Here is a 25535-nt window from a genome sequence, read left to right on the forward strand (position 1 = left end):
AGTTCACGCTAGAAATTGAGAAGCTAAAAGTGCATTTATTTTACTTGAAAAATATTGCTGTATATTGGTTGTGACATGGTTTACCAATCTGAGATGTGGAACAGAGTTAAGAATCACTCATCCCTGTTCCTTAAGAAAAAGCAGTTCTAGTAAAATAGGGTTGGATATATTTCCACCAAAAAGTTTAATGAATTTCCAATGTTTAACGATTTGCACTGTGGATTTAGACAACTTCTTCCATCTTTCCTTTAAAATGTATTCTCCCCCCCCCCCCCCCCCCCCCCACCCCAAGTAAAAAGCCAGCCTTCTGTGTCTTGGATGGGACAGAGCAAGGGCTGTGGGTGTCACTGTGGTTGCGACTGCAGGTTGCTTCAGCTGGCTCAGGAGCCCCTGTTCCTGAGGGTCCTCCCCCGAGAAAGGCACTGGCAAGTGAGTACAGGTCACAGAGGACATTGGAGCTGCATTGTCCCGTGGTTGAGGGAGGGAGTGCGGAGGTTGGAGTCGCTGCACTCACACCTCCAGGTTTCTGTATTGCTCCCTGTGTATTGAAAGCCCTGAGCTAACACACCTCCAGTGCAAGCCCCCCCACCCCAGGCCACATGCTGGCCCCCCAGTTCTGCTGATGCCTGGCTCGCTGCCCAGGATGTGCTTGTGCTCAGGGTCAGCACACAGTGAAGCAGCCTCAGGGGCCTGTTCATTCATCCCTTTCAGAAATTAGATTCACCAGCAAGACCTGTGCTGCTGTGTCCACTGGACCTTACCTTACAGTGCCCAGCCCATTGTGATCCAGTGTTCGGGCCCCACCCTCCTTCCCCGCCCCTTCAGCATGGTTTCATTCATCAGATTCCCTTGTCTCTATTTGACTTTGGCAATAAGTGAAGCATCACTATGGGTCTGAGTCATTTACACAAAAAGTATGGTTCCTCCTCGTACCTTTCCATCTCCTGCTCTGCCCTGTCCCGCCCACCCCTCTAGCCAATCCCCATCTCTGGCATATTCACACCATATTCCTTTTTGCACAATGAGATGTGTACATTTCCTTTGGCTTTTTGCATAAACGATAGCATACTACATCTTCTATTCTCTTTTCTCAAACTCTTACTTTGTTCACCAGTCTGCACTTAGGACTCAGTAGGTTCATCTCATCTCCTTTCCAGTGGTGGCAACTGGGGCAGTTCACCTGATAGCAGAGGGTCCCCTTTAAAGATGGACCACCCTGGTGGCTCTCCCACCCTTCCCAGGTAGGCCTCTGCACCTCATTGCACAGTGGGTGGGTGAGTCCAAGGATAGGATGCAGCGGCCAGTCTGAGCAGTCCAGCAATACTTTCTCCCAAGCAGCCAAGTCTGTGAGGGACAGATGGTACCTCCCCTGCAAGACTTCGTCCCATCATTCTTCGTCCCATCAGCGGACTGGGCTATTCTAAAATGGCCTGCCACTGACTCATTTCCTATCTACTGGGGTCATAGATATTGACAACAGCTAAGAAATCAGTATCAGTTCATTGACCCCTCTTCCCCCCCTTTATTTAAAAATATTTTTATTGATTTCAGAGAGGGAGAGAAACATCAATGATAAGAATCATTGATCAGCTGTCTCCTGCATGGCCCCCCACTGGGGATTAAGTCCACAACCAGGCACGTGCCCCGCCCAACCAGGAATCAAACCCAGGACGCTTCAGTCCGCAGGCCGATGCCTTATCCAAAGAGCCAAATCAGCCAGGGCTCCCTCCCTTTTTATTTCAGAGAAGAAGGAAGAGGGAGAGATCAACAATGAGAATCCTCCATCAGCTGCCTCCTACATGCCCCCCGACTGGGGACCACGCCCACAACCCAGGCATGTGCCCAACTGGGAATCGAACCATGACCTCCTAGTTCATAGGTCAATGCTCAACCACCAAGCTACACCAGCCAGGCATGTTTTAATTTATTTTAATCCAAAATTGTTTGGATTGTGTATTGTTTACTTGTTATTCAATGACTAAGTGTTATTTGTATTAATAGTAAAGGTCTGTTTGCAAAAGCTTAATTATAATACTGTTACCCTACCTGAAAAAAAATATATACAAACATACATATACACACTTTAAGGAAACTGTCCACTAGAATGATGTCGTGATGGGAAAAGCCTCTAGAAAACCTTGTCTCCTGCCTCATTATGGAAACAGTCAGCCCTTCACCAGGAGCTTAGTGACTCCATCAGTGACAGGGACAAGAGCACCTGCCCGTCAAGGGCCCAGGTGCCTGACAGATGGTTCAGTGGCAATGGGGGGTCACTAGCTCTTTAAGAGGTGTTAATTCTATGGGCACTGACCTTTCCCAGACGTGCTGAGTGCCACGCCAATGTCATGACACTAGAGAGAAGCCCAGGAACAGACAGACCCCGTTTCCCAGGAAAGACACACTTCCTGACTGAATGGGACCTTAGCAACTCTTAGAGGGTTCATGCCAAAGTATTCCGATGCCACTCAGCCAGCTGTCTGCCAATGAGGGCTGTGAATCATCTCAATATTAACAAAAGATTTTTAAAAAGGAAATTTTTACGTTTATTTTAACAACTGCATTTAATATGGAAAAGTGAAACAAATACACAACAGCATAAACAGCATACCAGAGGCAGCCTTGAAAAAACCATGCTGAAGAGAGAATAATTAGACAGCAGGGGAACTATGCCTGGTTTTACCCTAAAGCGTTCATAGTTTTCCTTTTAAACCATATACAAATACAGTAATCTCTGAAGATTTGGCAAAAGTTTATTGTTTTCTAGTTCCAGTCTTTTAAAGTAGACACTGATTTACTTAGAATGAAGCCGAATCTCAGAGCACGCAAAAAAATGAACACAAATGAGCCTAAATGCAGCAATCCCGAGTGGGGACAAGGTTCTTTAGCAGGTGTCCTAGGTGCATCATCTGTGGTCACTACAGTCACCGCCCTGCCCCAGCACGCAGGCCAGTGTCTGCACTGCACAGGGCCCGGCCTGTGCCCTGGGCCCTATCACACACAAATCAGAACAGCTAACAGTGAAGCGTGGTCTTCACAGACACCTGCATCCACATACAGGGTGCCCTACAGCAGTGTGAATGTAAGGCCACATGTTTATTTGGGACAAACCATTTATGGAGTCACTTTAATAACATTATTCATTCTTTCAAAATAGGGAGAATTTTAACTGAATTAAGGTTACAGATAATTAAAATACATACATCATGACTAGCATGGTAAAATTATTTATACTCATATTTATAATGTCAAAGGAAAGTTACCACCACATTATTCCAGTAGTATTAGTGTGACATGCTCATTGATTGATCCCACAGGTAGGGTTGGTTCTAGGTTAGCGTGGTTTCAGTGTCTATTCTTCGTCTCACTAAATCAGGCACCCAGCATTTACAGAACAAATCAACACAGTGGCCAGCCACCAAGGCCAGGACCGCGCCTCAGTGAGCCATGTCGCAAGCTCTGGTATGAATCCCGCTCCCTTGTGAAAAGCCGATTCCAATTCCTCATCAGAAGGTGCTGGTGGAGGTGGTCAGACGCCGCCCGATGTAGATCCTGAGCAGAAAAGTAAGAGGTGAGTGTGGACCCAGGACTCCACGGCCGGCAGCCGTGAACCCTGCTGTCCCCATGCCAGCTCAGACTGGCTGCACGGTCACCCAGTGTTCCCACCACTGCATTTTACAGTCGCCTCATGCCCTCAACACCCCCACGAAGGAGGGACTCCCCAACCTGCATGAGCACACTATAGTCCAGGGATGCAGCAGCCTGCTGGACAAAGTCACTGCACATGGTACTGACTACCAACCTCAGAGGCCATGGCAGAGGAGGGTGTGACTCCAGGAAAGGGGACAGAAATGGAGCTTGGCAGGCACAGCAAATGGTTAGGAGGTGCCTGGAGAGGGGAGCCCCAAGGGGTCAAGTTAATTTTGGAAGGAAGGATGCAGGGCAGCTTTCAGGTGGGAGTTGGCTGCAGACACTACCCTGATGGCTCTGCCTCCCTCAGAATCTCAAGTGCTAGTTCTGGAGAAAGCTCCAGAAATCACTGCATATACACACCCAGGCGAGTCTGACCCTGAAAAGCATTGGGCACAATAAATCTGGACACGCTGACATGGAGGAGCCCACCCAGGAAGCCATTCCCACAGGCAGTCAGAACTGTGGTCTCCCTCTGCCTCAGACTCGAGCCCTCCTGCCAAGTGGCACCAGCCTAAATCAGAAGCTGAAGACACCCAGTCTGTCCAGTGAGCTGCAGCCATAGAGCACCGTCGCCCAGCAGGACAAGTGAGGCCACCGCCCCAGACAGGCTGGGGTGAGCCAGAGAGAAGAGCAGCCCCGGCTCCCCAGATTCATGCCCAGTGCCTCAGTGCTGTCTGGGTCAACGGTCCTTAGGATCTGTAGCTGAACTTGTGTGTTTTCTGCATCATCAGTGCAAGAAGCCAGAGGAGAGCCTTGTGTTCCTGCTGAGGGGACTGCAGGAGTCGCGAGTGACAGCACCTCTCTGCAGCAGAAACGGGTGTTCAGAGCGTGCACACAGCAGGCCCTGAGGCAGGGCCGTCCATCTGCTCCTGCACAGACAGCACGGCTAAGGCAGCCAGCACCAGTCCCGCTTATGTGCCCTCGCCTGTACTGGCAGCGTCAGTGCCAGGCCAGCCTGCAGGGTAGGGGGCGGGGCTCCCAGGGTCATGGTCATGTTTGTTTCCTGACCTAGACAATGATCACATGGACATGTTTGCTTACATAGTTACATAAGCTGTGACTTATGGCCTATTATTTCAGTAAAATGCTTAACAGGAAGTCACTGAGACCTAGAACTGTCCGGGCAGGCCATGCAGGATCACTCACCCCAACCCAATGGCCAACAGGTGTGAGAGGAGCAGAGACGGAAGGAAGACTTTGAGAAACTCAGCTGAAAAGACACCCCCCTTCTTCATGACACTTGTGTTCCTCATGCTGAGGGTGGCCGTGCGCTTCGGGTGCCTGAACAGGAACTCCCTGCAGAGGAAAGAGCTGTGAGCTCACTGGCAGGCTCCGCCTCAAACCGAGTTCATGATGCTCAAAACACTCACTTAGGGGGGATGTTTTCCGGCCTGCTTGACCAGTCCCATATCCAGTCTGAATTTTTCTTCAGGATGCTTTCAACTTCTTTCCTTCTCTCAATGTAATCTTCTTCAGACTAAGAGAGAGTGAATGTTAAAAACCGAGGAACCACCGCCCCCCCGCCCAGCATCAGACCAGAGGCTGATCTCAGAGCCGTGGGCAGAGGGTGGGCCGTGGAGCTGCATCTCACACTCTTCCCCCTTTACGGACAGACAGACACTGTGGCCAAAGCCTCAACTGTGAGATCTGGTGGCAGCAAATACTGTCCCAAGGAAGCAACATGAAGGGAGGACAGGCGCCACAAAGACACTGAAGGCGAGCTGGCACAACAGAAGGAAATGAAAACTGCAAACGCTGTGGAGCAAATGGTGTTGAGAGAAAGCTACTCTCACGTGAAATGGCAGGGAAAGCCAAACTCCTAGAGCGTGATCCAGCTACATGTGTAAAATCATGCAACAATACACTAGCAAAAGGGGGCTTTAAAAAGTAGGATTATAGGTGCTTTTCCATTTTAAAAATTCTGTATCTGAGCATAAAATTCCTTTTTAGAATCTGAAAAAAACAAACTGCTTAACATTTTAGAATTGCTCCAGAATGCAAAGCCAACCAGACATCAGGGCACCCCAGTTGGGAGTGGACCCAAGTGTCTGGGGCAGGAGCTCCTGCAAGTCCTGGAAGCCTCTGTTGCCAGACAAAGCCTGGGGAACAAGGATTCCTCCTGTCCTTCTGAGGGACCATCCTGGGAGGGAGAAAGCTAGGCGCTGGCTGGAGCAGCACCTAAAGGCATTTCCTGTGTGCCCAGCTGAGCGAAGGAGGGCCGGCCTTTGCCACTGACGCACATCCGCTAGGGCCACCACCCTGTACTCACTGTCAGAGCAAAGCTCAGTCAGTGCTTGACATGTTAGAACAGGGACCTCGGGCTGAAATGACCAGCCTGGTTAGCTCCTAACTCTAAACCACCCAAGCACCCACCAGTTAGCATGGCCTGCAGACAGTTTCTGGAAGCAACTGGCATTGCTTCCTCTGCATGAGGAAGGCCCATCAGCATTTCGACCACAATGGAAGAGCTGCCCTGAGCGGCTTATAGAGAATGCCGGCTCTCCTGTAGACATTAAAACCCATTCACAGCCCAACCTATAGTCAAGAAGACTGTGACTACCCACTAATGACCCCAGATACCCTTCCCACAGGCCACTCACACCCTCTCCAGGACATAGGAATATAGGATAGAGGGCCCCACCCTTTATCCTACCTAAGCTCATAACTAGTCAGCTCAGTGTGAGCCCGGGTGTAGACATGCCCTCACTGCACACGTTCCAAAAAAGGCAAGAAACATTCTCAAAGCCAGACGTTTCTCTACTCGGTCCCACTGCAGACTGATCACAGGAGCAGATCACATACTACACAGCCACCCTGGCCTACCTGAGAGCTGTTCTTTTCTCCAATGCTATGGCTGTCTGTCTCAGATGCTCGGTTCGTGTCCTGTGGGGTCTGTGAGCGAGGCGGGCTAGAAAATGATATGAATGTGAGTGGGAAAAATGGAACATGTTAGCAGTCTCTACATCAGAAGCAAAGCCCTGTGGAAGGGATGGCCAGTGAGAAGCAGCTTCCCTTCCACTGGCACAAGGCCAGGGCCAGCCCCATCTCCCACCTTCCAGCTGAGCTCAACAAGCATCCACCAGCCAGTCCCAGGAGGACACGGGATAGTCTGAGGGTGGTGGTTTCGTCACCCACTAGCTTTGGGGTCTGTTACACAATCCTGGTGAGCACCTGGCCTTTGATCTCGGACTCAGCCATGCTGCCTGAGTCACTGGCCGTGCTGAGGACAGTTGCTCATGACAAAGCTACTGGAGGTGAGGGGGCAGAAGCAGGGGAGGGGACAGGACAGTGTCTGCCCCTTGTTGCATCGTGGTCCCTCCTTCCACCAGAGGACAAGGAGCCGCTGTCTAAGGGAATGGGCACCACAGTCGAGCCTGCTCGCTCCTAGTACAGCAGCACTGTGGCATGCATGTGTCTGCACCCACCTGTCACAGTGAGAACTCTTGGAGCTGCTCCGTCCAGACTCATGCTGGGCATCCAGCAGGATTTTCTCCATGTCACCATTATAAATAGAAACTGAGGCTGGCACGCTGCTGCCGTTCCCGTTACTGCTAAAGTGCAGTTCCACCCAGGAGCCTGTGGGGACACAACAAGGGCAGAGTTAGAATTTCTACCGTGACAACCAGTCCACCCTTCCATTCCCCAGAGGAGCTGGGACACACACGGATGGCTTGAGCCACACCCATTCCCAGCTCTTGCAGCACAGCTGCTGGTCCCGCCTCACCCTCCTGAGGAGCTGGGACGTGTGTCTGCAGCAGCAGAGTCCAAATGACCGGAGAGCTTTTTTGCACTCAACTTTTAGAAGAGGGTGCCAACAAAAGCTTGAGTTTTAAATGGTAAGGTTTAAACTATCTCTCTTCAAGATTGCCACACACCAGCGGCACATTCTCACCCTAAGGGCCCAAGTATTACACTTGCTGCTCCGTCTTGATTAACATCAGGAGCCAGAGGAAATCACCCTGGACACAACAAAGGTGATTTCTGACTGAACTTGACTAAGCAGAGCAAGCCATCCCAAGTCACCTGGCTGAGTCCTCTCGGAGTGAGCTCAGCATTTCTAACTTGAACTAAAAATTGACGTTATAAATCCCAAACAAATGGATTCTACCCAGAGAGGTTTTATAGATTCAGAGAACTGTCATGTGCTTACCAAAACGTAACACAAAAGCCACTCTCACCCGCAGCACAGAACCCTTGAGTGAAGCCACTACTTTCAGCGAAGCTGCATCTCCCAAAGGCCAGTGTTGGGCGTGAACTGGATGAACTCCCTCCACCCCGCTGAGCCGGCGCATGTGGCGAGTGGTGCCCACGGTGCTCAGGTCGGTGTACACAAGGGGGGCGTGGTCTTTCTGTCTGTAGCAGTTCAATATTCAAGATAACAGCCTTTCTCCATCTGAATGTGTTGCAAGTAACTTGCACTGTTTGTCTTTTCACTCCACATCTTCCAATGAACATAAACTCTTGATTTTAATCAGTCAGATTTTCGACCTCCTCCTAATCTGAGGTCATGAAGGTAGTCTACTGTATTATTTTCAAGAAGCTGCACTGTTCTGACACTCATTCAGACCTGGGTTCAGTGAACCTGAAGTAATCTGTGTGTGTGATCTGACCCAGGGAAGTTTTTTCCATTCACTGACAAGGCGGCCTCTGCTTCTCCCTCTGCTCAGGGGCTGGGAAGAGCACGGGCCCAGGACAGTTCTCTATTTTGTGCCCTGAGTCTGTGTATCTCCACATCTGTGTGTCCCTAGATCACTGGTAGAGTAGGGACAGAGTGAAGGCAGAGTGAACAGAAGACTGAAAAATCCATGTTCTAGGGCAGCTCAGCACACTAATTATATTACAATAATCATCTCCCAAAGGTGAGGGGGCTGAGCAGCTGGTCCTAAACCACAGGGCTGCACCCCAGCCACTCATGACGTTCCACACTGAGCGGCACCTCCTTCTGAAAGTCCACTGACCCTCAATAGCCTCTATCATATTAGAAAAAGGCGTATCAGGACACCAGCCTCCCAGTGCACTTCTAACAAAACCATCACTCAGATTTTCAAATCAACGCACGTTCTTCGCTAGCCTCTCTCGCTGCTTGTCATGAACACAGCAGGAGCCCGGGCCACTGGGCCTCTGCTCTGAGCAAAGGCTACAGTGACTTCAGAGACTTCATCATTTCCAGAGACTCACTGTGTCATCATCAAGGCTGCCGACCATCTTCCGCGTGTTCTGATGCACCCCACCCCCACGCATCATTGTAAAAGCTCAAGCCCTCCTTCCTCCCCTGGGACTCAAGGTGATACTCAGCCAACTAGCACGCCAGCTCTGGCGCAGTGGCATGGAACAGTACCACAGGCCCCGTGCTGGGCACAGTTCCATTTTCCTAGGTTCAGCAGGTTAGTCGGATTCTGGGCTTGGCTTAATGTACTAGATCAGCTCACTATGGTATCTAATGTAAACAGAGTCTTTTGATACCACCTCTGATACATTTGTGAGGGTTTCACACCAATAACCAATTCTCCAACACCAACTGGCCATCTAACAGCTGAAGTCAATGCCGACACTACCGACAGTCAGGGTCAGGTCCCACAAGTTAAAGGGCTTGGTCCCATGAGACTGCCCCCACATCAGACACCCCGCAAAGGGGATGCCAGGCCTCCCCCACTCCTGCCTGGCAGACCACACATTCTGGAGTTCCTACAATACCCACCCTCCACACACACTCACCAGGACAACTCCCGAACTTTACTGACGTTCACCCATTTACCAGAAAGGACACAACTCAGGAGCAGCCAACTGGAGGAGACGCCAAGAGGCCTCTCCTTGCGCACCACCCTCCCAGCTCAAAGGTTTCATAACCCAAGCTCTAGCCCTAGCCAGTTTGGCTCAGTGGATAGAGCATAGGCCCTGGGACTGAAGGGTCCTGGGTTCGATTACAGTCAAAGCCTTGTACCTGGGTTGCAGGCTCAATCCCTGGCCCCATGTGTGAGACAACCAATGGATGTTTCTCTCCCTCTTCCTTCCTCTCTAAAAATCAATGGAAAAAAATATCCTCGGGTGAGGATCAGCATAACCCAATCTCCAGTCCCTCCTCCTGGATTCCACCCTCTGACCACTGAGCTGGTCTTTCCACCTGCACCCTGAGGCTACCCAGGGCCTCACGGGTCACCTCATGAGCAGACTCCTGTGTTCCACTGGGACTCCCTACAAAAGGGGCTGTTGATGAATAGCAAAGACAATCCTATCATTCAAGTACTCCCAAGGGTTTAGAGCTCTGTGCCAGTAAACAGAGAACACTAAATAAACAATTTTAAATGAGGTATAACTGATAACATGAAATATTAGTTTCAGGTGTCCATATATTTTATTATACCTCAAGGGCCAACTCAGGGCTCCATGGAGACAAGTACTAATATATGCTTTTTAGAATCATCTCATAAAAAGTCCTAAGCATCCTTGAGAAAGTAAAAATCCCATTCTGCAGCAAAAGCTTTGGGTCTAAAATATGTATATTCCAAGGAATGATTTAGTGAAGGGCAAGTTGTATTATTGACGTTAAACAACTGGAAAATGAAGAGCAAGTATGATATGAACGTGCTTACATCTTGTAAGAAAGATGGCGTTACGGTTGCTTCACGACCTTAGAAAAGTTTCTCAGAGTCGAAAATCATCTACCAAATAACTGGCCTCATAATGAGGCCTGGGAAGAAACAGGTGCTGTTGCTGATCAAGGCAAGCCCTCATTCCTAGCTGGCCAGCCACACCTGCTTGTATTTTACGATAACGACACAGCAAGCCAACCTCTGAAGAAGGTTGATGAGGTTAAGTGTCCACCAGCTCCAGCCTTTTCTGGACAGACCCGAGGGAATGGAGCCCCACAAGGCCACCCCACACTCTAGCCCAGGGGTGGGCAAACTTTTTGACTTGAGGGCCACAATGGGTTCTTAAACTGGACCAGAGGGCCGGAACAAAAGCATGGATGGAGTGTTTGTGTGAACTAATATAAATTCAAAGTAAACATCATTACATAAAAGGGTACGGTCTTTTTTTTTTTTTTTTTTAGTTTTATTCATTTCAAACGGGCTGGATCCTGGATCCTCGCAGGCCGTAGTTTGCCCATGGCTGCTAGCCCCAGGTAGCAGGTCCCACCAGTGGCTAAAGAGAATCACTTGTGGTGCGTTTCCACTGTTCCCAGAGGCCAACGCACTGCACTCTGCAAATTCTGATTTGCAGTGCTAGGGCAAGACCTCAGCAAATAGTCTCTTGGAAAGCTACAATGAGAGGCAGGGTTGAAAATGATTGGCTAGAGGGAATGACAAATATCCAAACAACTTTCTGTAAGACAGTGAGATCAGTGTCAGAACTGAGGGAGTTTGGAGGCGGCCTGGCAGCCCAGAGGGAAAGCCTGGGGCAGAGCAGCTAAGGGGAGGGAGGGGGACAACCACCCTAGTCACAGAGGGCTTCTTCCCTGGGAGAGGTGGCACAGGAACAAGCCTTGACTGAAAAGTGATTCCCCAAGAAGGGAAATAGCGATTCTGAACAGAAAGCCATCTGATTTTTCCTTTAATGTTGTCACTTGCCCACTGGGCTTGATGATTGTGACCATCTGTGAAATCAGTAATTGGGCTAGGACTTAGATGTCTGAAACCCTTATGCTCTCAAACTGCATGGTACTAAAGTCCCCTCAAATAAATCATTAGTTCTCTCTTCATTCACTTTTGTCCGTGGTGAGCACCTGGGAAGAGGTGGGGCTGTCTCCCAGGGAAGGCTGGGTACCCTCTTGAAGGATGCACTCAAGCGAAGAGAGGCCTCCTGGGAAGGAAGCCATGCACCTCCCCTCCCCCGCCCTGTGTAAACATCGGCCAAAACGCCATCTCCCTGCTGTTCAGCAGTCGTGTATCTCCTGACAAAGAGGCATGAGAACACCTTGCAAGTCAACAGTTCTAACTAGAATGAGCCAGGAGGTGAACGGGGGAAAACATTTGGTCCTGGCCAATACAAGGAAAGAGGAAAGTGCTGCTGTTGTGGGTTTGGCTGCTCAGTCCTAGTCAGACGTAAACAAGAGGGAACCGAATCAAATCAGAGCGGAGGACAGGCCAGGAATCCTCGGGTTCACATTTCCAGGGCAGCTGCCCTTCCCCAGTGCTCCTCCCACAGACCGGAGAGTGGCGTGTGCCCTGCCGCACGTACACAGGAGCAAATGGCCCAAAGAGCCCTTACCATGAGTTTCCACTCCCTGTGTAACCACCTTTTTATAGAATAAGCAAAACAGAAAAACCCATCTTTTAATTCGTGAGCTGGCCATTTTGCATTGCCAGTGACTCAGCAGTTCGGTGTCAATCAGGGGAGGGAGACCTGAGCCCCTCGGGAGGACTCGGAACCTTCCAAACTAAGTCTGAACCAGTGAGGAAAATAGCAAGTAAGCAGTCTGATAATTAGAAAAGGGATGGTTGTGAAGCAAAGGACGGGTTTATAAAACACCCCTGAATCTTGTGTGAGGAAAGACAACAAGGATTTAATCCCTTAATCTAGTTCGAACAAAATAATTAGGCAATTTCAAAATTTAAGATTACAGATTTTTTTAAATGTGGGTGTAGTTTTTAAATACCCTGTACAATGTATTGGGCTAATTAAATAAGCTCACTAACTTTATCTGAATAATTAACGATTTTAATATTCATTCTGGAAGATTTGAACAGTCCTCCTACAGCTTATTTACATGCTCATTCTGCTTAGTAAACTCTTGCTTCAGAGAACACGAAGGTCGACGGCCACCGAACCCTTCCTCCCACTCCCCGGCCCCCGGATCGCTGGATGGGCCCGGAGGAGCCAGGCCCCGGGGGCGGACCTCCAGGCTGCCACCACTCAGCTGGGCCTGGAAGCAGCGCGGCCCTGAGCGCGGGGACCTCGACCAGCCAGCGCGGGGCGCCAGGCAAGCTGCGCCTAAGCTCTGCACCGGCTGCAGCACGGAGCAGCCGGAACCGGTCCTCCGGCTTCTTTTTTTGAAGCCACAAATCAATTCTGAGCTTTGTTTTGGAGTGACTTTCCAGTGCAAGTGGGACATGAACTTGAAAAAGCCTGTGCACACGCCTATACCATTTTTTTTAACGCTGCCCACCTCTTACACTGAGAAGAGCAGCCAGTGCCCTCGCGAGTCCTAGCCGTCACTAGAGCTAGCACTGCCGCTCGAGGTCCACAACCCCTGCCCAGGCCACTGAGCGGAACGCTTGGCTACCGCTCGCTACAACCCACTCTGGTCTGAACTACACGATAGGAACTGGAACACGGTCTTTAAGGACCGTGGCATCTCCAGTTGCCCTTCGCTGCAGAATTTAGGTTTGCTGGTGGAATCCGATCCGTGTCCAGACCCCCCACCCGAGAGCTACCCCCGCAGGCAACGCAACTGGGGCCCTCCCACGTCCCGGAGACCCACCTGGCGTCCCCGGACCTCCGCTTTTGGGCAGTGAGCCGCCCCGAGCCCGCTGCACAGACCCCCCGAAGGGGACGGCGCTCCCCGCCCCACAGCGCAGCCTCGGCTCCCGCTCCCGTCCCGGGGAGGCCTCGCACTGCAGCCTCCCCGACACCCAGCCCCGGCGGCTCACCCTGCAGGCTCTCCTCCTGCAGCCCGGGAGTCCCGCTCTGCGACATGGCGCCGGAGGGAGGGCGCTGCGGCTGGCGGGTTGGGCTGGGGTCGGGGCCGGGGTTGGTTGAGTGTCAGGCGCTCAGAAGTGGACGGCGGGAGCAGGAACACGAACACGGGGAACAGAAGGCCCAGCAACGTCAGCCTGAGACCCCGACTGACTGACGCGCGCCGACAGACGCAAGGCAGATAAGCGGCGGATAAGCGACGGCGTCGCCCATTGGCCAAGGGGAGAGGCCTGCGCGTGCGCGAGGGCGGGGGGCGCGCGGGGCGCGTGCGGCGCGTGCGGCGCGTGCGCGGGTTGGGTCTGAGCGTCGCCTGAGGTTTGGAGCGCGCTTGCGCGGTTGGGAGGTTAGCAACAGGACACGAGTGCGTTGGGCGGGGTCTGACGATCCGGGCTCTGTACGCAGGCGCGGGGCGGGGGGGGCTTCCTAGAGTGAGAGGCGGGCCCAAAGCGTGGGCGGGGCTATTCCGCTGGGGGCGGGGCGCCGTTCGCGGGACCGGGACTCAGTTGGTCCAAGGGCAGATGGAGCGGATGGTGAGCCTCCGTCCTACAGGTGGACCTGCGCGAAGTGCAAGTGCGCAAGGCGACGAGGTCACTGAGGCCCGCAGGGCCATCTGTAATGTTGCCGGAGGGTTTACTGTTGTCCCTGAAGCATCGTAGGCAATGAAGGAAAGGAGAAATCGAGATGGGCCCGGGGGCTTGCTGGTGGCCTGCATGTGGAACCAGTCCAGGCCAGGCCATCTGTAAAGACTAATGCGACACACCCCGTGGCCACCGGCTCCGGGAGGCCAGCCCTCACCTGCAGAGACCAGCCAGGAGGCAGCCTGCTCGAAGTCAGACTTGCAGAAGGTGTGTGGACTAAAGGGGCCACGTGCTGTTGACAAGCTCAGGGAAGGCTTGCGTGGTGGCTTTGCAAACTCAGAAACCTAAAGTAACCACAAAGGATGGTCTTAAATTAAAACTTTTTTACTAAAAGCAGTTTGTGGCAGGTCCTAGTCTAGAATCTTCCCTGACAAAAGTCAATCTTCACCTTAGCTGAGCCTGCCTATTGTCTTTTGCATCTACCAAAGCAGACCTTTGGAATGTCAGGGTAACTCCCCTTTTTCCAGACCCCTCAGGGCACAAGGGCGGAGACCATAAATCCTCTCATTGTTATGTTAATTGTTGACTGTTAAGTATTCTATACCCAACTACGTAAAAGATGTGCATGTATATTATTAGAGGCAGAAATATAATATTGGGGCCTAGCTATTATAAGAAATAAAATAAATATTAATCATGCTCTGTTAACCATTATTGTTTTGTTCTGATTAAGGAAAGCAACATAAACCGATGAACAAAAACAGATTTAAAGACAGAGAAGCATCGATCAGATGTTCAAACCTCAGAGGGAAGGTAGGGGAGGGTGGGGCAAGGGGGAGAGATCAACCAAAGGACTTGTATGCATGCATATAAGCATAAGCGATGGACGCAGACAACAGGGGGTGAGGGTGAGTGCAAGACTGGGGGGATGAGGGGACAACGCGGGGGATAAAGACACATTTGTAATACCTTAACCAATAAAAAGTTTAAAAAATAAAAAATAAAAGCCAATCATAAAAAAAGAAAGAAAGCACATTCTAACCTGGCTGGGAGTTGACGCCCTGAGACATCAGAGTGCATTCCATCCTCCTGTCCCGAAAACTGCCCATCATTACGGAAAGACAAACAATCTAATCCTGGAGGCACCTGCTCTTCACAACCCCCAGCCCCTATTGCCTGTAATCTGGTCCCCAAGGCACCCCCCTCTGCCACCAGAGTTCGCATAATTTGTAATCCGTAGATTATACCTTGCCTGCTTTCCCATGCCTGGAATTCCTACTTTCCCACGTAATCTTTGTCCTTCTACCTGCTGCTCTCCCACGCTGCCGGCATTATTGGAAGAAACGCTCATATATGATTCAACCCTGTCTCTGCTTAATTGGCTCAAGTAGTGCCAGGCAGCCTGGACCCCCTTGCTTGTCGGGTTACACTACCATTTTACTGTTAAGTTTCCTGCACCCCCCTATGTAAAAAATGAATGTGTCTATCATCTTACCTGCCATTCCCAGAGACTACCCACCTGATTTGCTTTCTCCCATCTCCCTAATTCAGTGATGGCGAACCTATGACACGTGTGTCAGGTGACACGCGAACTCATTTTTTTTGGTTGCTTTTTCTTTGTTATATGGCATTTAATTATATAAAATAAATATCAAAAATATAAGTCTTTGTTTTACTATGGTTGCAAATATCAAAAAATTTCTATATGTGACATAGCACCAGAGTTATGTTAGGGTTTTTCAAAATGCTGACATGCTGAGCTCAAAAGGTTCACCATCACTGCCTAATCTATCACCAATGGATTTCATGTCACCCACTTATGTCTTTCCCCTTGATTTGCAATGTATAAATAAGGTGAAAAACTGCCATTCTCTGGACTTGTATTCCAATCCGTTAATTTTGCTTCCCTGCAGTTGTTGACAGTTGGGCTCAAGTAAATTCACAAAAACTCTCTTAGGTTTGAAAGTTTCTTACGTTGACACGTGTCTCTAGCAACTGGAAGCCCCATAGCAACCCCTGTAACAATCCTCCCCAATGGACTTCCCCATTTCTCCAGCTCAGGACCCACCAGAAGCTCCAGACCCACCAGAGAAAGCCAGAATGCTCCCCGATCGATCGGGGTTCCCTGCTCCAGGCTCAGTGGGACCCCAGCCTCCATCAGGGCACACTGGAGCCCCCGTTTCTACCATGAAGTCTCCCTCTCCCCTGCCTGCTTTGGGATCTCTGCTGGACCCAGCGACAGTTGGACCCCCACTACTGCAGCTCTGATGACACAGCCTCTGCTGTCCTCATCTGAAGTCTTCGTTTTGTTAACGTAAGAAACATTCAAACATGTAAAGAATTTTTGTGAGTTTATTTGAGCCAAACTATCAATTGCTGGGAAGCAGAATTTCAAGGCATTGAGACATTGCTCTGAAGAATGGCGGCTTTTCTCTTAGTTTTACAAATTCCCATCAGAAGGTGACATGAAATCCATTGGTGATAGATTAGGGAGGTGGGAGAAAGCAAAGCGAGGAAACCTTTGGGATTGGATAAAACGTGAAATGATAGACACATACTTCTTCTACACACGTGGGTGCAGGACAGTTAACAATCCACAATTAAAAACACTATAACAGCTGAAACCGGTTTGGCTCAGTGGATAGAGCATCGGCCTGAGGACTGAAAGGTCCTAGGTTCGATTCCGGTCAGGGGCATGTACCTGGGTTGCGGGCACATCCCCAGTAGGAGATGTGCAGGAGGCAGCTGATCAATGGTTTTCTCTCATTGATGTTTCTAACTCTCTATCTCTCTCCCTTCCTCTCTGTAAGAAATCAATAAAATATATTTAAAAAATAAGAACACTATAACAATAACAATGAGGGAATTTGTGGTTTTGCCCTGAGGGGGTCCAGAAAAAAAGGGAAGTTAGAAGTTATCCTGACATAACACAGGTATGTTATCTTAGACCAGTGGTCAGCAAACCTCGGCTCGAGAGCCACATGCAGCTCTTTGGCCCCTTGAGTGTGGCTCTTCCACAAAATACCACATGCGGGCGCGCATGTACAGTGCGATTGAAACTTCGTGGCCCATGCGCAGAAGTCGGTTTTCGGCCTGGGCGAGACTATTTTGAAGAAGTGGCGTTAGAAGTGGGGGGTGTCGGTCGGTCGGTCGATTGGTCGGGCGACAGGAGACACAGCGCAGGCGGGCCACGGGATACGCAGCGTGCAAGGGAGGCGCGTGTGATTCATGCACGAGTTGAGTGAGCCAGTCAGTCAGCAGTCTCATCGTGCAGTGGTTAGTGCTATGGTGACAAAAGTACCTACTCGAAGCACAAAGTTACCTGTATTTTTCCAACCAGCTGCAAATCCTACAGGTATTTTTGTCATCAATTTAAGAATTGTAATTATTTTGTGTTGGTGGCTTTATTATTATAAAATGAGGACGTTTTTAGCAACGGCCAGCTTAGGAGTACCCTAATTAAGTTAATAACAATGTACCTACCTATATAGTTTAAGTTTAAAAAATTTGGCTCTCAAAAGAAATTTCAATCGTTGTACTGTTGATATTTGGCTCTGTTGACTAATGAGTTTGCCGACCACTGTCTTAGACAAAAAAACAATAGGCTCAGTAAAGATCGAAGTTGATCTTTGCCAGAGAAGATACTGTCCTAGGACGTGACTACCCACCATAGCCTGCTATATAATTAAAGGTTTCCATTGCAGACCATCCTTTGTGGTTACTTGAGGTCTCTTGAGTTTGCAAGGCTGCCAGGCAGGCCCTCCCTGCGTTAGTGAGGTGAGCCTGTGGCTGCCTTTTCCAGTCTAGATAAGGCTGCTCCTGAGATCTGGAGGCACTGGCCTTTCCTTCTGAGGGGCCCTCAATTTTCATTCTCATTGATTCAATGAGACACCACCCTTGACCTAGCAGTGTTGGGGTGACACAGCAGAAAACACACAGGGAGTAGCTGCCCCACAGACACGGGTGGCACTCACAGAAAGTGTCCATGCCACACCGCTTCCCTCCACACCCCTCGCAGGCTCCTCTGCTAGGGAAGCTGCCGACACCGAGTCTTCCAGCCCAGTAAGGGTGCTTCTCCATTAGCTGGGTGCTTCTCCATTAGCTGGGTGTTCTCGCGTCTCTCTCAGCAGCGTTCTGTAGTTCAGGGTAGAGGGCTTGCACAGTTTTGTCAGACCTATCCCTAAATATTCATATGTTAACGTTACTGTAATTACCATCATTGTTATATTTCATTGGATTGTTTATTGCTAGTATTTAGAAACATAATTGAGTTTTGTGTCTCACACGGCAACCTGCTAAGCTCATGGAGATGTGTAAATTTTATAGGCCCTCTGAGTCTCTACAGGCCATTACCCAGAAATGTAAGTGAAAATATTCCTATCACAGCCTGGTTTTCCCTCCCCAGATAGAACTCTCTACAAGCCACCCCCCCCCCCCACCCCCCTACACACATGTTTACTCTTAAAGGGAAACCACTGAACCTGGCTGGCCAAGGTCAGGGCACATACAAGAATCAATGTAAATAAGTAGAACAACAAATCGAAGTTTCTCTTGCTCGCTTTCTTTCAAATCCGTAGATAAAACATTAAAAATAAATAAATAAAAGCCTTCCTCTTTGTGCAACCCCTGGGAGTGCCTTCTAGAGTTGGATGGGTTGCTGCCTGGTTTATGGGTGGACTGTAAAGCCAATTCGATCTCCAAATGTACTCGGTTGAATTTGTGTTTTAACATGTTACGGGGAAAGGTGAGCATCGGGAGAGCCAGCCCTGTTCCCTCACTGTGCGCCACAAAGTTCCGAGCCCTGGCACGTACGCTCCCATCTGACCCTCACAGCCACCGGCTGGCAGGCTGGACCACTGGTCCTTTTTCACAAGCAGGGGGTACCTTTTACTGAAGTAAAGGGCGCTGCGTGACTCAGACTGGAAGGAGTTCCCTGCCATCCACAGGACAGGCCAAGGCTTAGCATGTGAAGGTGTACAAGTCCAACAGGACTCAGTGAACCACGAACAGCCCAGGGCTACGTGGACAAAGAACAAACACAAACCCCAAATGGCCTGTGAACGCATGAAAAGATGCTTAGCTGGGGGACAGGGCGTGGCCTGGGGTTGTCTAGGGTCTGCCTGGAGTCAACTGGGCAAGCCAGTGGCAGGTGGGAGGTATTGGTCTGAGTGGGCAGCAGTGGCCACTGTCACAGTGCCAGACCGGACGGCAGGTGGGAGAGGCCCAGCATTTCCAGAGCCCCCAAGCCCGGCAGAGGCAGCCGAAGGGGACAGTCCCTGTGGATCACCTCCCACCCAGTGGTGCATGGGCAGCTAAGACCTTCCCCTGAATGGCCCCTGGAGGTCAGGGCTGCGTCTGGGCAGGGGAGCCATGCAGGGGAGACAGGCAGCCAGCCCCTCTGACACGTCACACGCACCTTTCCTGGGTGCAGCCCTGAGTTGGGGTAGGGTTCGATGGTTACACTGGCCAGGGCACAATAATTACAGACTTGTGCGCAAAAGGAGGGCATCTCTGATCTAGAAGTGACTTGAAAAGTCTGCCTGGCATCCACCGCCCCTCCCTTCCCTCCCTCCCCGCCCCCCTCGCCCTAGGGAAAGGAATAATCCAACTGTTTTGTTTCCCTGGTGACCCGCATGGCTGTGTGAGTGGGTGGGGACATTATTCAAATGACCATGAGGCCTCTGGATACTGTCCAGCATCTGCGTGAGGGACCGCGCGGAGGAATTGTTTTCCACCTTCCCAGGGACTCTCAGTCCCGGCGCGGTCGGCCAGGGGGCTGGGCCCGCCTGCAGACCGATCATACTGTTCTGTTTCCCTTTCTCTTCCAGACGAACGGGAACTTTTCCACGAATTCCTAGCGATGTCTGTACTAGGCCCGGGCTATTTTTAGTCGCATGATGAAATCCCTCGAACTGTCAACAAAGGGCTTGCGCTGCCTCCAGTTCGCCGGTCCGTGTCCCTCCTGGTGAAGGAGCAGGATCCTCTCCAGAGCAAAGGGTGTCTGGCGCCCGCCCTGCGCGCCTGCGATGCCCCCAGCAGGAAGCGGCTCCTGGAGCGCCCCGTCCCGGCAGCCGGGGCGCCACGTTTGTTTGTCCTTCTATGTGAAGCAATCGCTCAGCTGCTCTTGGGGGAGAACGGCCTGTGTGTTCTAACCAGCCCGGGGTAATGGGAACACACGCTGAGCAAACACCGTCATGCGACTGCTCACGTGGTGGCTGGGCCGGCTGTGCGGGAGCAGGGAGGGGCGTAGGGAAGCGGGTCTGGACCAGCCGGCAGCTCAGTGGCTCCAGCAGCCGCTGGGCTCCTGTGCCCAGGCACCACTGGGCCCCCTGGGAGAGGCTGTGGGGGCGGGGGAGGCCCTGGAAAGGGCTGAGCTGGTTCTCCAAGGCCCTGAGCTCGCTCCTGATGGCTCCCAGCCCTGGCCTCCTGCAGCGGTCTCTGCGGCTGCCCTGAGAGCAGCCAGGCAGGCTCCGGAAGGGGCAGGCACAGGGGGAGGGAACTGCAGGTAGCAGGTGGGAGTGAGCCAGGTAGTACGCCAGGGCCAGGACAAGTGGAATGGGGAAACTGAGACAGATATTAGAGAGCCAAGCAGTTTACAGCTATCTAGTAAACTGCAAAGTCCTATCTTCCTAACCAAGGGCATTTACAATCAAATGGTTTAAGCGGGGAGGAGGTGTCAATGGAGGAAGAAGGGGGGACACCTATAATACTTTCCACAATAAAGACACTTTAAATAAAAAAGGAGTAAATGGTGATAAGGTAATTAGTAAACACAAGGTTCTTCTTAGGCAGTTTCCTTTGTGTTCCAATCCTCACCCGGGGATATTTTTTTTCGATTGGTTTCTAGAGAAAGTGGAAGGAAGAGGGTAGAGAGAGATGAAAAGGAGGGAGGAGGGGGGGAGAGAGAAACATCGATGTGAGAGCACAACCGAGGCACGTACCCTTCATTGGGAATTGAACCTGTGACCCTTTGGTCCCTGGGCCAACACTCTAACCACTGAACCAAACCAGCCAGGGTGTCCTTTGTGTTTTAAATCTGAGAGCGTCCTTCCCACCAGCAGTTTCCAAACCGAGCTCGGTCAAGTGGTAAATCCAAGGTCCCACCCCAGACTGTGTGTTCTGGGGAACAGGGGTGTTTTAATTTTTTTAAATATGTTGTTATTGATTTTAGAGAGAGAGAAAAGGAGTGGGAGAGAGAGAGAGAAAGAGAGAGAGAGAGAGAGAGAGAGATCAATTGGCTTCCTTCCATATGCACTGGTGACCTTAAGTGCCCGGGAGGACACTCAACTAGCTGATCCACACTGGCCAGGGCAGGACTCAGCGTTTTAAACACAGTTCCCAGAGATTCTGGAAGCTGCCCCGTGATTTTGCGTCATAATCAGTCTTTCTGTGTCTCACTCCCTCGGATTAACTCTGCTTTTCTTGGTGAAGGGATCCCCAAAGGTCTCCTAGCATGTGACATGTCGCTAGGGAGTGACGAGGGCACAGCAGGACAGGATGGTCCCAGCGAGACCGGGTGTGAGAAATGCAGAGGTCACGGGAGCACAGAGTAGCAGTGCTGGTGGCTCAGATAGCGACTCTTTGAGGACTTCCTTCACAGAGCACGTCAGCAACAGCCATGTCATAGGGCCGAGGCGTGACAACACGCAGGTGACCTCCATGTAAGAGCTGAAGGGAGACATCCCCTGGAGTCTATTGGCAGCGCAGGGGAGGCTGAGGTCTGAGAGGACCTTTGACCATCTCTTGTCTGCCTCTTCCTGTACCCAGGCCTCCTGTGTGGCCTCTTGGCTGTTGAGGAACCAACATGTGGGGCATGAGTGATGATCCTCTCATCGCCTTTCTGTCCCATTCATTCATATGTGGTTCAAGGACTGTCCTCAGGTCCGCGGGTGATATAGGGACACTTCCTCTCTCCAAGACCAGGGCTCCAGTGACTAGCTCACCACCGCCCCCTGCTGTCCCAGATGCAGAAACCGGAAAGTGCCCTAAATAGAAAGCTGTGTGCAAGAATGTTGGTGGCCATGATAGACCCAAATTGGAAAGAGCCTAGGTAGCCCTCAACGGGAGAATGGAGAAACAAGCCGTAGAAAGTTTTTTAAAAATATATTTTTATTTCAGAGAGGAAGGTAGAGGGAGATAGAAACATCAATGATGAGAGAGAATCATTGATCAACTGCCTCCTGCACGCCCCACACTGGGGATGGAGCCCGCAACCACGGCATGTGCCCTGACTGGGAATCGAACCGTGGCCTCCTGGTTCATAGATGGACGCTCAACCACTGAGCCAAACGGCCAGGCAGCCGAGGAAAGTTTATATAACGCAATAATATGCAGCAGTATATCAAAGCAAACTACTGATAGACGTGATAGTGTGGAAGGCTTACCCCAAACAGCACACTGTGTGATTCCATTCAATGAGCTTCCGGGCTGAATGAATCTGTGGTGGGAAATACCGTAAGGAATGGTTGGCCTGGGGGTGGGGCACGCAATTGACTCAGAAAGGGCATTGGGGCGCTCTGGGGATGTGGGTGTGTTCTGTGTCTTGATGGGGGTTTGGGCTACATGAACGAACCCCAGTGGCAAAGCCCACTGTTTGGTACACTAAGATCTGAGCCTTCCTTGACTCTACCTTGATCTCCTTGCCCCCAAGAATGAAGTTAGAAAATGTATTGAGCTCCGGGGATGATGTGTATGTTGCAGTGGTCAAGGGTGACATGTACTGTCTGCAACTTACTTTGGTATTTTGTTGTTGTTGTAAATTCTCATTTGAGGATATTTTTCCATTGATTTTTAGAGAGAGTGGATGGGAGGGGGAGAGACACACAGAGAGAAACATCAATATGAGAGAGACACATCAATTGGTTGCCTCCCGCATGCACTGGACCAGGGCGGGGATTGAGCCTGCAACAGAGGCACGTGCTCTTGATTAGAATCGAACCTGGGACCCTTCCGTCTACGGGCTGACAATCTTTGTCTATATTGATGATAGGACTTCGAAGGCACAGGTTTGGGGGTAGGAAGTCTAGGGGAAGAAGGTGGAGTGGACAGACCTTTGGGGACGGGCCCAGGTATGAAAATGTTTGTTCTGTGTGCACACTCGCCAAGTGCCCCCCCTGCGGAGGCCTTGACAGTCTGGGCAGAAGGTGCCCAGGCTGCAGGGGCCGCCAGCCACCTTCTCTGGCCATTCGGGCCTTTGCACGGAAAGCTCACGGAAGTGGCGGATGGCAGCGTGGAAAGTGGGTGGAGATTGCGTGTCATCTCTGACAGCACTGATCTCCCTACTGCCACTGCCGAGTCTCTCCGCAGCTGAGACCAACGTGGGACTGCACTGTGGTACTGCACCCTGGGGACCAGCCGGCCATGTGGTAGCAAATTGATCCCCCCAGACATCATTGGAGTAGACCAGCCGTGGGCAAACTACGGCCTGCAGGCTGGATCCGGCCCGTTTGAAATGAGTAAAACTAAAAAAAAAAAAACCGTACCCTTTTATGTAATGATGTTTACTTTGAATTTATATTAGTTCACACAAACACTCCAGCCATGCTTTTGTTCCGGCCCTCCGGTCCAGTTTAAGAACCCATTGTGGCCCTCGAGTCAAAAAGTTTGCCCACCCCTGGAGTAGACGCTCTTCCTAGCTGGGGCTTTCCTTCCTTGTCCACTGGCTTCCACCAGGAGCCCCATCGGAGACTCACTGAGCGTGTCTTCACTTTACATTAACCCACCACGGCCACCTCGGACCAAGGAACCATAGATGCCGTGGGATTTACAACTCTACCCTGCGTCCATTCTTGAGGGCAGGGAAAGACTGGTGGACTATTTAAAGGTGCCCAGGGTGCTTTGGCCGGTTTGGCTCAGTGCATAGAGCATCGGCCTGTGGACTGAAAGGTCCCAGGTTCAATTCCAGTCAAGGGCACGTGCCCTGGTTGTGGGCTTGATCCCCAGTTGGGGGCGTGCAGGAGGCAGCCGATCAATGAATGATTCTCTCTCATCATTGATGTTTCTATCTCTCTCTCTCCCCTTTTCTCTGAAATCAATTTAAAAAAAAAGGTACCCAGGGTGCCAGTTGAGGCTATTTCTGTGCGATCGGACACCTTCTTAACCAGCAATCAATAAATGGTACTGCTTTTCCTGTGGCCAGAAGGCCCTGGTCCAGGAGCAGGGGATAACAGTGGAGGAGGCGCCCCTCACTGTCACACTGCAGGGGCTGCTTGCAGGGCTATTTCCTCTCTGTGCCCAGAACTTTGGGATCGGCCGGGTCATAAGTCTTGGTTTCCAGGGAACAATGCATTCCACGAGGGGACATTTTACCCTGTCTATAGGTTTCCATAAAACCACGGGGACCCTTCCTGGTGCCACATTTATTAAATTAACTCATTGAACTCTTCCGCAGCGCTCGGAGGTGGGGTGGGTTTCTCCCCATTTTACAGATGTACGCCCAGACCTGGAGCACCCAGCAGTGGTGGGCTGGGGTCCCCGCCAGAGGCCGGGGCTCAAAGGTGGATTCCTGGATCTGATTCCGGAGCAGCCCTGTGATTTGCTCCACGCACGTCTGCCGAAGCATTTCTCTTCCCCAGGGCGGTGGACGGCAGCGTTTGGAGACAGGAAGCCAAGAGTTAATGGTTGGAACACACACGTGCAGCTCTCAGGGGCTGCTTCAGAGCTGCCGACATCCAGCGTGAAACTGGGTGAGTAATTCTTACCAAGAGCGAGAGTTCATCCCTGGTAACCCGCGCCGGCGGCTCTGGGTGCCATTCGGTGTGGGCACTGCCCGGCTGCCTTGCTCTCCCCGCCCTCCGCGCTCCGCGCAGCAGCCAGGTTATTTTCAGCAACGGCGCTCTCCGATTCTAAGACCGCAAACGTGCTCTTGAAAGAATACGATGAGCAGCAAAGGAAGAGGTGGGGTTGGGGTGTCGCGGAGCCGCGCAGCCGGGCGGCAGGGAGTGTCGGGGGAGGGCCTAGGTTTGGGGCGCCCGCCCGCGGTGACGCGCGCCCCCCGCCCGCTGCAGCGCCACTGCAATGGCCGAGCGGGACCTTCAGACGCCGCCGCCCGCCCGCGGGGAGCCTCGGTGAGCAGCCACCAGCCACCCCGGTCCCCGGTCCCAGATCCCCGGTCCCGCGCGCCGCCGCAATCTGGGCGGGCCTCTGCGCTTCCCACGCCTGGCACCATGCGCCCAGGGGCTCCGGAGCTCTGCGCTGCGGGATGGCTTGGGGTGGCCCGGAGATGCCCAGGAGTGGCCAGGAGGTGGGCCAGGGTTGGGCCAGGAGATGCCCAGGGGTGGCGCGGAGGTGGCCTGGGGGTGGTCCTGGCTGGCCCGGAGGCGTAGGGTGCGTCTTGCCTGCCGGGGCGTCTGGGGGCGGGGGTGTCTCAGCCTCTCCAGGCCCCCTTGGCCCCGTCTCCCCCACGCCCTTTCCCGGGAACCCCTGTGCGGCCGTGGGCGCACAGGCCCAGTGGGGACGCGGCCCAGGTGGCGCAGGTGCTCGCACCTGGCCCTGGAGGCCGCAAACCCGGGCGTTTCTGTGTCGCCGGCTGAGCCGCGCTCAGGAAGGCGCGGCCCCTGCGGGGATTTTATTTTTCTATTTTGGTGTCCAGTTTTGTAATCTCGCGTGTTCCGGTTTCCGGGGTGGCAGAGT

The 25535-nt window shown here is 51.8% G+C and overlaps 2 protein-coding genes across 10 annotated transcripts in view; one reads left to right on the forward strand and one right to left on the reverse strand.

Annotated features, from left to right (window-relative positions):
* Positions 1-2732: 2732 nt before the first annotated feature.
* BNIP3 (BCL2 interacting protein 3) lies at positions 2733-13498 on the reverse strand. Its single transcript, XM_070432114.1, has 6 exons — positions 13281-13498; positions 7116-7266; positions 6514-6598; positions 5061-5167; positions 4837-4986; positions 2733-3549 (listed from the first exon to the last, which is right to left on the reverse strand). Exons 1-6 carry the CDS (start codon positions 13324-13326, stop codon positions 3504-3506), a joined length of 585 nt encoding a protein of 194 aa, XP_070288215.1. The 5' UTR covers positions 13327-13498; the 3' UTR covers positions 2733-3503.
* Positions 13499-24511: 11013 nt separating this feature from the next.
* Positions 24512-25535, forward strand: part of JAKMIP3 (Janus kinase and microtubule interacting protein 3) — a 50166-nt gene continuing 49142 nt past the window's right edge. For 8 of the 9 annotated variants that reach the window (XM_070432115.1, XM_070432117.1, XM_070432121.1 and 5 more), the window contains exon 1: positions 24512-24589. The gene's annotated coding sequence lies outside the window, so the exon portion shown is untranslated. Of the gene's footprint in view, positions 24590-24775; positions 24801-25535 lie in introns of those variants that run through there. The other variant, XM_070432116.1, reaches the window with a different exon arrangement.

This window comes from Myotis yumanensis, unplaced genomic scaffold (assembly GCF_028538775.1).
Source record: "Myotis yumanensis isolate MYYU_CA2020_CCGP unplaced genomic scaffold, mMyoYum1.0.hap1 SCAF_13, whole genome shotgun sequence".
Classification (NCBI taxonomy): Eukaryota; Metazoa; Chordata; class Mammalia; order Chiroptera; family Vespertilionidae; genus Myotis; species Myotis yumanensis.

Excerpts from the sequence above, each read along its gene's own strand:
- BNIP3 (XM_070432114.1), bottom strand. The coding sequence starts at position 13,326 with ATGTCGCAGAGCGGGACTCCCGGGCTGCAGGAGGAGAGCCTGCAGG. Across the intron at positions 6,599-7,115 it reads AAGAGTTCTCACTGTGACAG|CCCGCCTCGCTCACAGACCC; the intron begins GTGGGTGCAGAC and ends ATCATTTTCTAG. Across the intron at positions 3,550-4,836 it reads CTGTTGGCCATTGGGTTGGG|GATCTACATCGGGCGGCGTC; the intron begins GTGAGTGATCCT and ends TTTTCTGCTCAG.